This window comes from Myzus persicae, unplaced genomic scaffold (assembly GCF_001856785.1).
Source record: "Myzus persicae strain clone G006 unplaced genomic scaffold, MPER_G0061.0, whole genome shotgun sequence".
NCBI classification, from domain to species: Eukaryota; Metazoa; Arthropoda; class Insecta; order Hemiptera; family Aphididae; genus Myzus; species Myzus persicae.
The window spans coordinates 259,074-271,697 of NW_019103933.1; the positions used below are offsets into that span (position 1 = coordinate 259,074).

General features: G+C 28.4%; 1 protein-coding gene across 1 annotated transcript in view; it reads right to left on the reverse strand.

Moving 5' to 3' along the window:
* LOC111036523 (calbindin-32) overlaps positions 1 to 12,624 on the reverse strand; it is a 67,244-nt gene that overhangs the window by 23,110 nt on the left and 31,510 nt on the right. The window contains exons 4-6 of the mRNA XM_022318558.1: positions 10,740 to 10,829; positions 10,553 to 10,639; positions 10,385 to 10,441 (exon numbers count right to left, since the gene is read on the reverse strand). Coding sequence (XP_022174250.1) covers positions 10,385 to 10,441; positions 10,553 to 10,639; positions 10,740 to 10,829 — 234 coding nt within the window. The remainder of the gene's footprint in view (positions 1 to 10,384; positions 10,442 to 10,552; positions 10,640 to 10,739; positions 10,830 to 12,624) is intronic.

The following is a 12,624-nucleotide window of genomic DNA, read 5'->3' on the forward strand; positions in this document are numbered from 1 at the left end:
AGAAATGAACATAATATGCATAATAACATAATATAACATAACATAATAATAATACTCACATTTTATCGTTTAATAATGCATTTGGTAGTATACTTTTTTTTTCTTATTTAGAAAATTTACAATATGTATTACACAACACAATAGACAAAATAGATGGCAGACATAACACAATGTACATAAAATAAAACATGAAGCACAAGATGAGGGAAATCATCCAGCGATGGTACCCTCTATCCAATACTATACTTAGCTTCACATTTTCATATACTTACATTTTTACTTCATTTTCTCAAATCAGAATAACTTTTTTTACAGTGAATTGATAAATACATGATTTTATTGAAACATTAATTTTCAGATCATCATATGATTATCTTTAAACCTACCATCGTTGGCTATTATCTTTAATAAGTACAATTCGATTTAGGTACAAAATCATTAAACAAAATAAATTATACGCTAGCAATTTTCATTAATAACGCAATGTTTCTAATTTGTAATAAAAAAGTTTGTATTGACACAAGATAAACCTTTAATTGCATAAGAAATCGAATTATTTAAAAATAAAGATTTTGAGTATAACTATTTAAAAATTCCAAAAATCAGAATTTGAAAATACCAATTTAGTATTTAAGGAAAAAATTGGGGTAACCATGATGGTATATCACCTTGTGCACTATAGTGATAAATGATAATGGCCCATAACGATCACTTGACGTCGAGAGTTCGACGCTCGTTTAAATAGGTACCTAACCTACACGCACAAGTGGTAAAATGAATCAGGCCAGTCCTGAAAGTCCCTGATTTAATATGTATCAATCTTGCCAGTATGTTAATCAAACCTTGTCATCGCCCATTTGGAAGTTTTGAAAATGTATGCACAAATATTTAGTACCTCTATAATTTGTATGACTTCAGTTTTTTCGGTATCTCAAATTATTATCTCATGTTCCGCAGCGTTGCGGGTGAAGAACTAAATTATGAAAACAAAAAAAAAACAGATCTAAAAGGGTGTGCAAGAGAAGTAGACAACTCCCCCCTTGGGTATGATAGGTCAGTGAGCTTTAGTAGGTCGCATATAATATATTATTTTACACTTGGCGCTGTCTCGAAAGCCGCACCCCCGTGGGGTTCAACGTCCCTCGGGGGACGCATTCGTCTCCGTCGAGAGAAATTTTGCACTTCGTACCTATATATTATAACATATAGGTGGGCGTCGACCGAGAATGTGGTGGTGGTTGTGTTTGTAGATAGTCATTGTATAGGCATTACCGAGTTAAAAAGTTAAAGTTAAGTTACCTAATTTAACTATATTACATAACGAGTTACTTTTCGTTTAAACTGACTTTACATTTTTTTTCCATGATAATATGCAGTTTTATAATCAGATGGATAATTAATTTTATAGTCACCTTGAGTTAAAATTTTTCTTACATAAACCCCTTAGGTTTAAAATATACTTTTTAGCGTCGTTGTACCTGGGGCGATCAGAAATAATGGAAGACTATATATACGTACTATTAGAAGGGCGCGATTTATACGTCGGCTGACACGTCCCATTTCGATATTCGCGTGTATTGTATATTATATTTGTATGCACGTGCAGTAATATTACGACGACGTTCCGGTCGGAATAACAATGCATGATTATATTATGATAAAGGTATACGTGACAAAAAAAAAAAAAAATGGAAAAAAAAATTGACGGCTCGATAATATTCCGGACGGTAGTCGCGTGCTCCGAGCTTTTCCGCGCTCCCGACGATAAAATATACGACATGAAATGCCATTATTATTATTATTGTTATTATTATTGTGTATCAGTGTGGGTATTAAATTTATCGTTCCGACGAGACTTTTCGCTCCGACAAATCCGTAAATTCCAACGGTATAACAACAACGAAAACAACAACAACAAAAACAATAATAACAATAATAATAATAATTATAATTGTAACGATCGGACGGTAGTCATACCTATATGCTGGCCAGGCAATCGGAGCACTAATAGCATGGTACACGTAACGACGTTAATCCGGTGAGCGCCTCTCATCCACACGACGTCCGCTCCGAAAACCCAAAATTATTATATGCTGCTTAACGTGAATCGAAAAGAGCTGTGCAATATAATATTATTAGATGATAAAATATATAGTTTGTACAGGGATTATCACCGTGTTCGTATAATTGTTCGCATTAAACGATATAGTCCGTTATTGTATGATGTTTACGATATGTGCAGTGTTTACCTACAAAGACTTCCGAAATTTTCGAGACCAATATTAAAATTCGAATGACGATTTCACCAGAATTCCTGTTGTTAACAGATTCGAAACAAACACACCGAGGTGTGTATTCACTATATTCGATAGATTGTTGTGTCCACTGTCCATAGACTATAATCTAAGACAAACATTGCTCATTATAAATACCTGTCAGAGTTATAATAGTACACGTACAGTGATGGCAACTGCACGCCAATATTACATAAATCAAACTGCAACTACAAAAAGGTCGACCAATTCGTAACCATTCGTCAAATATATTAAATTTATTTTTTAAATGATTAGAAACGAATTTTGTCGGAAAATAATGGAGCTATTAGATGGTTTTTTTATAGAAAGGTAGACACTATCCAGACCTGCTATATGCACCATACTTAAGGATGTCACGTTTTTTATTTCGGTCGAGTGTGTTATTAATTATCCAAGTTTTTTGAAATAAATTTAATATATAATATAATTCTTGGAATATACGTACAGACGGGGTTGAAAATCTAAAAGGTACTGTCTAAAGTATTTTGAAAAAAAAACATACCTATATAAACATGAAATACCCTATTATACGGTATAAACATAATAGTGTACTATATTAACTTTCGCTGAACGACTCCCTGCTCTACACACTGCACAACGATCCCACGAATTGTATCATTGTGACATTCCTCATATCCCATTCAACCATCCCAAATGTTTACCATAATGTGCCAGTCTATTGTCCCTTTTTAAATCTTTTTCTAACGTCCTCTTCATAAAAAATATTTTTTCTTCCCAACAAAAACTTTTTGGCGGAAAAAACTCATTATATTTCTCATTTTAATATTCGTCAACCATAATATTATATCATGAGGGGTGATCCATTTAACGTAAGACACTCATTATTTTAGAAACAATTGATGATGTTCTTTTAACATTATTTTGAGTTATTAAAAAATAAAATTGATAGAAGAAAAACCATATTTTTTACTATTTTTTAAGTGTTGAACACTATTAAATTACAACATAATATATTTTTTATTTCTTATAAATAGTTTATATGAGTAAAGTAGAGGACCAAGATTTTGTGGGATACCCTTTTACCACTCCACTTCACATAACAGAACTTTAAATTCTTATCTTATAAACAGCTTTTCCAAAATTCATTTTTTACATCAAAGTACTCTAAATAGTATTCTGCTTCGAAAGAAAGAATTAAAAATGTAGGTTGTCATTGAAAAAATTTTTAAAATTTTTCTTTTTATGTTTAAAAACTGTGTAAAAATATATTTTCAAAAATGTTGATGGTTTTTAAAATAATTACTGTCTAACATTAAATGGATCACCTAGTAATAGTTAATTTTATCATTTATTTTTCGTACATACCTATATTCATGTTTTTAAATATAATACATAGCCAACAAGTAGGTAACCACTTAATTGCTACACAATATTAGGTTTTGGTAAGACAAATTATATTTTATACTCACGTGGTCTTATAGCTAGATTACCACGAATATATACATAATGTATAGTCACTTTTTAGATTTAATGCTGATGATAGCCGTTCCAATATACATGTTTCAAACAGATATTTATTAAAATAATAATATGAAGCATTGAACAGTTTTTATAAAGAACATAATTTTCGAATACTAATATTATGTAGAAGTATTTAAATTTATGTAGTGCGTCACGCGTTTCATGATGGGTTCAAACGTTAAATTGATAATATATTCATATACAGGGAACGAATGTGGGAAACATCGCTTAACAATTGTTTGGTTAATCCGCAGTTTAAACATTGAATTTATTGTTTTCGTTTTTAATTTTCTGTAAAAATATGTTGTTCCGGTATTGACTTAATACAATATACTGAAATACTGAATTAAAATAATTTATGTAAATTTATTTAAAACGCTTTTATACAATACCAAAGTTAAGAGTTTTAATTGTCAATTTCCATTAAATGCAATAAAAACAGAAATACAGAATCGTGATTTTTATACTAAAAGCAATGTTTGGAATTATAATTTATAAATACCAAGTTTGAACTGACTCTTATAAATGTCAAATCAAATTAATGGTAACAGTGTGATATACTAATACTGCAGTACTTATATGATTTCAAATTGTTTATTATAGTCTTAAAACAATTGTATTTAATTAATTTCATTCTTAAAATTTATGCTTTTGAAAAAAATGCAAAGTTTTTACAAAAATCGTATTATACACTTATGTACAAAAATTTTTAACTACCAAACTTCAGACACTGGTTAGATTGTCGGAAATATAATAAACATATAAATAATAAATATGCTATACAAATTGTCGAATATCGATAAAAAGATATCAAATGTGTTGTTAAATACGTCAGATAAGTAGGTATCTCCATCAATAATTATGTACATAACTTTTTTTTGATTTTAAAAGAAAATAATATGTTATAAAATATAACCATACTACAAATCAGAATTCACTTAAGACATTTTAATACAACATTTTATGTTTAAGATATAACGTAACGAACCAAAGTGATGGAAAAATTGAAAATTGACGTGAGGGTAATATTTGTTGACATTTGACATGTATGCGGCTGACACGCACATTTAACCCGTCATCCTAAACTGCGAGTAAGACCACTGAGATGTAGGTACGTGTCAAATAATTCACAGAGTTGTCCGACACGTAGAGATGGTTCGGAGAACTAAAACTGCACTTGTGCGTTTCTGTGACCTTTCACCGATTAAAACAAAAATATATACCCAAAACCCAAGTCATATTGCTTCCATGCTCGGGAGAAGCACGTGCAGCTACATTTGGGTTTCCCTCTCCCATATGAAATTCAGAAAATGTGCGGACTTAGTGCCATGTGCTGGAAAGCCTCCTACGATAGGCACTGACATACTATTCGATTCGTGTGTGTGATTCAAGGTGTTGCCGATGTCTTGCATTGTGGTTTTGTATTATTGCAGATAGACCGAATATTTATCAGTTTATTAATTTATTTTCAGTATAAAATGATACTTCAAGTATATGTGACATTGCAATACAATAATTGTAAATAAGTTTAAAAAAAATGTACTTGGTATTCTTGTATTAATAAATTAGAATTTCCTCTAAATACATGCTTATAATTACAGTATTTATTCTTAAGTACTATTAGAATGATAGAATCGATGTATGTATGCCTAACGCGTGTATATAAAAATTTAAAAAGTATTTTTTACAAGCCTGGTATCATAATGTATGTGACTGAACCGTGGTATTATAATATTATGTTATCCAAACTAGGTATATGAAAATCAATAAATAAATGATGGTTCGATTAAAAAGCTTACAATCCCTATTAAACCTAAGTGGATATAAATTATTTAGGTCTATGTCTCTAAGTTTTCACGGATAATTTGAAGTGTTGTGACGATATCAACAGTCGAAGATGCTGTGGTATCGGTCACAATATAATATCGTGAAGTTGTTTCGTAAATATACGGTTTGGTATAATAAGAAGACGTCTGTCGAACCGTGTCGGCTGCTGAATCAATGGGATGAACAAATCAATATGGGTAAACACATTGCCCATGGGTAGGCCATTATAAGATTATTATTTTTTTTTATTAAGGGCCATTGTTATGTTCTGGCAGGAGGTTCGACAGTGATAAAATGTTTTTATTATTAATGGAAATTTAATGTAATCACAGTAATTTTCTACTGTGAAATGTTGTTGTTATTGTAAGTTGTATGCAAACCGTATTACCTGACTAATTTAATATGTAAGACATTAAATCGTATAAGCAAAGAGCTAGCAGTTGAATGCTAATGAGACCGCAACCTCGCTGGTTTACCCTACATAAATGTTTCTCAAACGTCGAGTAAACAATATAATCTTGGCTTTGTTTACATCATTGTTTTTGTGTAATTATTTTACAAATTCATGGGTAATTTTTTAATGGAACAAATGAAAATTAAATCATTCAAATTATTATCATTTAGTAGGTACACACACAAAGGTACTCGATTTATGAAGTCTGGAGTATAATATGTAAAATAAATACAATAATAAATTATAGTTATTTTAACACTGAGGCTGAAGAATTTTAAATAATATTCCTAATTTAAGCCATCAAATTAAGAATTGTTCTCCAGATTCATACATTTTTTATAAAATAACTACGAATAATATTTAATATTATCAATGTTTTAAGTTTTTAACAGACGCAGAGAAAAATTTCAAATTAGTTTCTGTGGATGATTTATTTATTTTATTTAACATTTTAATCGTTCACTTTTCGTGTTTACCTGAGAGAAATTCTTAAAGGGAAAAAAATATGTGGGTATTTTGATTAACTCGAGATATAACTTTTTTATTGACTAACATTTTTAAACTGTGTAAATTGTGTGATAGATATAGGTATAATTATTATTATAAATATTGTAATATTCAAAAATTAAAATGAATCAAAAGCTGTGGAACATTAATTATATTTAGAGCTAAACTTATAAGTTATTACTTATTATTGTGCTCAACATTAGTAATAATTATATAGTATAATAAGCTCATTCGATTATAAAAATTAAATAGATATGACAATCATACTAATTTGGTCCTGATTAATGTAATTTGAATATTTGGGTCGTTTTCTATGAATAATTTATGTTGATTCATTAAAACAATATTTGCATTTTTTATAGGTACCACAGAAACAAGTATCTTCATAAAATAACGAATGTTTAACTGAATTATAATTTGGAAGCGACTAAGGACTAACCCAACCTGTTTGTAGTAAATATTCAATAATATTATTACTCATATATTTCATTATTTTCCGTGACACTGTAAACTTGTTGACTGCATTGTTTTTTTTAATCACGAATTATATAATTTAAAATTCAAAGGGCTCAAATTTCCAAAAATTGATTATTTTAAGTGAAAATTAGAGAAAAAAGTAAAACATTGGCACAGTTCTTAATTTACATATTTTTTAAAACCCTGATGCATTAATTAAGATTGATTTAGCTGATTAAAGTGTTTGTTTTCATTTTTTTTTAGATTAAAAACAAGTTTCCTGTATACATATGCCTGGCGTAAAAAAAAGGTATAATAATATTATGCACGATGAATTTTTAATGGCAAATTAATCCATATTATATTATACAAGCTTGTACAACAAAATACATTGTTGATAATGTTTTAGTATGGAATGGTTTTTAATTTTAATTAATTGATTAATTTAGAAAAATAAAGCAGTGTTGAAAGCTGTAAAAGATGTAAAAAACCTAACAATTTAGTTGTAAAATACAATGTTTAGTTCTACTACACTCGATTAATATAATCTACGGAAATCTAAAAAAAAAAATAAACTGTCGTCGGTATAATGTCTTACTCAGCGGAAGTAGAGTTATGAAAACCAGTTTATTATACCTTTCAAATCTATATTTATTTTATTTTATTTTATTTACTATAAAAGTATAAAAAGTAACAGCATTACCCAGTAAACATGATTATATATCTCTTCGAGTTTTATTACTCGTACATTTATTATCATAATAAATCAATATTTTATAGCTCCAATGACTCTCAATGTTAAGTAATAAACTAAGATAAATAAAAATAAAATGTAAAGTTTGAAATAATGATATTTAAGGTTTTGAGCTAATTGGTATTGAAAGTTGAAACAATATGGAATGCATTTATATTAGGTTTATATTTTTGTGAGTATTTGGGTGATGTAATTTTTGGATTTATAAAATATGATTTGCACTGAGACTTGTATTTAATACGTAAACAAATGTTTAATATTAAAGAGAATATTTCAAAAATTTTTAAGTAACTTGTATATATTTTCAAGTCCCAAAAATTTGGTTGTGTCATGTTATTTTTCAAAAAAAAATAAACTTACAGAGACTCGAACTGAATATAATACATAATAATGTAAAGACGTGTTAATTTTTTTTTATTTTACTATATAGTAAAACTTTATTCATAAATTATTTTTATGTTCGCTTCAATATTTTGAGACCTTTTAAAAGTGCCAACCAACATTGTTTTAACTGGAAATTTCAGACAGTCTGCTCAGAATCGTTTTCTCGAACTGCCAAGAATTATTATTACATTAAGATTTCAAAAATATATAACTGAAAACCATTTCCCAGCATGAATCCGGGAAATTGTCGATGATTGTGTGTTCATGGTTTTCGCATCACGTCCGGTTATTTTTTCTGCCAACATTATAGCGAAATTGAAACGAATAAAAAAATCGAGCCAACGTTTAATTACCACCGTTTCCGTCCGATTCGTCGACTGTAATTTATTACCAAATGCAATCAGAATAAATTGAGCTGGGTAATTATTATCTGAGGTGCTCGATGTTATAATGTACACGTACAGATGATACCTGTATATAGGTTAGGGTCGGTTCTATCGCTCGCACCCGATGAAATTTACGGGGCACGTACGATCGGGTTTTGTACCTTTTTCATGTTGCTACGGCAATCGCTTTTGATATCACATTTAACTCGTGAAAAATTAAAAACTGCCTCTCTAAAATGGTTTCTCATAATTATTGATACTCGACAACTTTCATGTGATCACGACAATAGTGACTTGAATCGACTATTTCGTAGATTCCGTCGGACATTAATTAGTGGGTACAGCGATTTTGAGACAAAACTAAATGGACTTTGTTCATTATAATTATTATATTTGAGTTTGATCCACTCGTTGTTTCCGACCAAGCTGTGATTTTTGTAGGGAGGTGTGTATAATAATTACAATTGAAATTCCACGTGGACGTGAGAATAATCCCAGTTATTTTACTCGGAATTCCGTTGTGTTGGCTTAAATATTTTAACAGAATTAGAATATGCGTAAAATAAATATTTCTACATAACGATAAGACGCCTAGTTTTGTCGAGATTAGCATAATGTGGATTAGTATACTTTAAAACATTCAACGTTGTCTCAAAATCGAAAAACGACTCAAAACTATTGTTTACACGCTATTAAATAAACAAATCAAGTATCAAATCAATATTTTTGTTTCATAAGCATGTAGGTATATTTGAATACGTAAGGTATTAAGTAAAAATCAGTCACTCTATTTACCATATCCACCGAGATTTGTACTATAAAACAATATATTATAATTCTTGTGCAATCGGCGTTGTGAAGGTTCGATTCGGCTTAAGATAATTTTAAAACACATTTGTTTTATTACTCATCAATATTATTAACATTGTTCTATTTCAGTTCTATAAGCGCATAAATTAATTTACGACTGCAGTCGCCAAAGGAGTAATAACGATCTCAACTGGAGCCTAGAGATTTATTTTAATTAAAAGTTCATAAATGTTGTAATAATTAAAGTAAGTATGTTAATTGTGTTTCAAAAGATACAATTTGTGTATAAGATGAATTAATTTAAAAAATATATATATATATGTATAATATATAGGTATAATACATACTTACTATTTATTATATTAGTAATTTTAAATATAATATATACAAAGTGATTTACTAAGCACCCCCGATCTCACTCCTATTTTCATTAATAATACATTTATTCAAATTCTGATTTTCAGAATTTTGAAGTGGATAAATTAAGGGCCATATTTTCTAATAATTAGATTTATTATACCATTAAAAGATTGTCCTCTGGCAATATAAACTTCCGTTTCTCTGACAAGAATCTTTACATTTTTCTTATAACTGTTTAGCAGATAATTTTTCGAAATCTTAATATATAATCCAAATTAAAATTGTATGGAGTAGTTGTTGATGATAACACTATTATATATAATAAGAGTATAAATATACTAGCTGTCTAATATTAGACATTATGAAAAAAAAATGTAGTGATTCATTTTAAACAATGATTATATAGGTGGCTATAATACATATTCATAGTTCATGATATTATCTCGAACAAAACTATTAGCATTGGATAACGCTTAGAGACCAAATTAATTCTCTATTGTAATCCTCTAATTCAATTTTCAAACACATACCATTAAAATAAACCAACTAAATATATCTATTCGTTTCATAATTGTTTGATCTGTCCTAGTATATTTTGTAAACAGTGAGTACTTTATACATTATAATATATTATGTCGTTAGTATTTACCTTAAGCTCGTCGGCTTCGATATATCCACTGCCGTCAGTGTCGTATTCCCTCCATATCTAGAACAGGCATGAATTGATGATAAATATTTTATGAACTTATAATACGAACGTTGGACTTGAGAACTTATGTGTTAATTATTTAAGCAAATAGGAATGTATAACTTATACCTTCATGAACTCGACACTGGAGTCTAATGGATTATCGAATCTGAATAGAAGTAGAAAGTTCTCTTCCATGGGCAAAAGTTGAGCAAGCTGTAAAATATTATAACGATTAATCACCCGGACTAAGATAGGCGTAGGAGAATGGTGTTCGCCAAAATAGCGATTTCACCTATCAACAATAATTCATTACTTCACGGATGTCAATTTTCCCATCTTGATTGTCGTCATAGGCCTCCATGAAACACTGCTTGAGCTCCACCAACATGGCATCCGAAACCGCCTATAAGAGTCATATTCAATTGTTTAATAATACATTTGTGACATTACATTTGAATTTTTTCTCTAAGCTTTTATGTTATATTCAAAATAGAATTTTTAAATCTTCATATTTAAAGATTGTATAATAAATAATATGAAGTAAAAAAAAAAAGTATTCATTGTACTTATTTATAAGTAATATTGATATTATATTAAGCAATATACATATAAAGTATATATCTCAATATATAAAGCCCATTTGGAAATTTCAAATAATTATAATATCATTTATAAAGGATAAATATTTTCCATATGATTGAAAATACAAAAAAATACATTAAATGTATTATACTAAAAATAGTAGGTAGCTACAAGAATGTTATTTTAAGTTAAGTGCTGGTACATTTATATTGTATTTGTTTTTTGTTTAAACATACATCGAACAAAAATGTATATTATAAGTACTGAAACTTTCAGTGAGACATTTTATTTTTTTCATCAAGATTAATTTTAAATATTTTACGTGAGGCAGATACGCAAAAATAAATACAAGTCAATTATTTTTATTATTTTTAAAACGATACTGTTATAAATGTTTCGTACATCAGTTTAAATCGAAACGTTTTTACATTATGATTTTAATGTTAAATAAATAATAATATTCCATACGTACAGTGCGTACATTGTACGACTATACTATTATTGAAGTAAATTACTAAATAATTTCTTGCTTGTTAATAGTTATGATTTCACAAAATTAAAATTTATTCTATATGTAGAAGGATTCTATTATGTTTAATATAATAACTCAATTAAATATGACGGCCGAAATTTGCATTTCAATTTTAATTTTATAATAATAATACAATAATGTGGAGGGAATACACTTATTATAATATTGTATTATGCATTAATGAGTTCATTTAGTCCCATACACCCATAGTGTGATTTTAATTTACATAATATTAGTGTTGGTTCATTTTAAGTTTTTGCTGGAAAATAAATTGTAAGATAGTTGTTATAGAGTTATTTTGAAAATCGTATATTAAATATTTTCAATTGTAACTTATCATACATTATGTTTGCTATGTTTTTATGCACACCTACATAATGTTTAGTGTCACGTTTTTAGTGTTTTCGACATTGTTATTGATTGCTTTGCGATAAGATTGAGTATTATAGATGAAGGTTATAGACATATTTTGTTGTACAATATTTTTGATAATGTATTTTCAGCTTTCGCTTGAAAATATTGTTTTGTGAGCTCAAACCGTTCATCAAAATACATATGAAATATTCTAACCATTTGAATTTAATCGAGCATGATCGAAGGTTAACTGTCGGTGGTTGTTTGATAAATCCGTGCTAAAGCAGATTCCATAATGTATACTCGAGGATACTGTTGGTAAGAAAAGATAAAATATCTGTACCTACTGCATATATTTTATACCGAAAAAAAAAATTATACGCTGTGTAGTAATATTAGTAAGTGACTTTGTAATATATATTTAAGAACCCGCCGAAAATCAAAAATGAATCTTTGACTAAACGTCTTTAAATCACCATCAGTTACTTTATTTATTGATGTAAAACTCTATCAGAGTGACAGAAATCATAAACGACAGTAAATTTACTTTAAAAAAAAAACTTATACTTAAGACATATTATGTACATTGTATATATTACGTTGAAAACCGAAAAACGAAATTGTTAATGTCGAGAACTTAAAAAAATAGGTAAGACCAGATATATATATATACGAGTATATTAAATACAGTTTTTTGAAGTAAATTATTATCCTTTTAAGAAATGCGAGT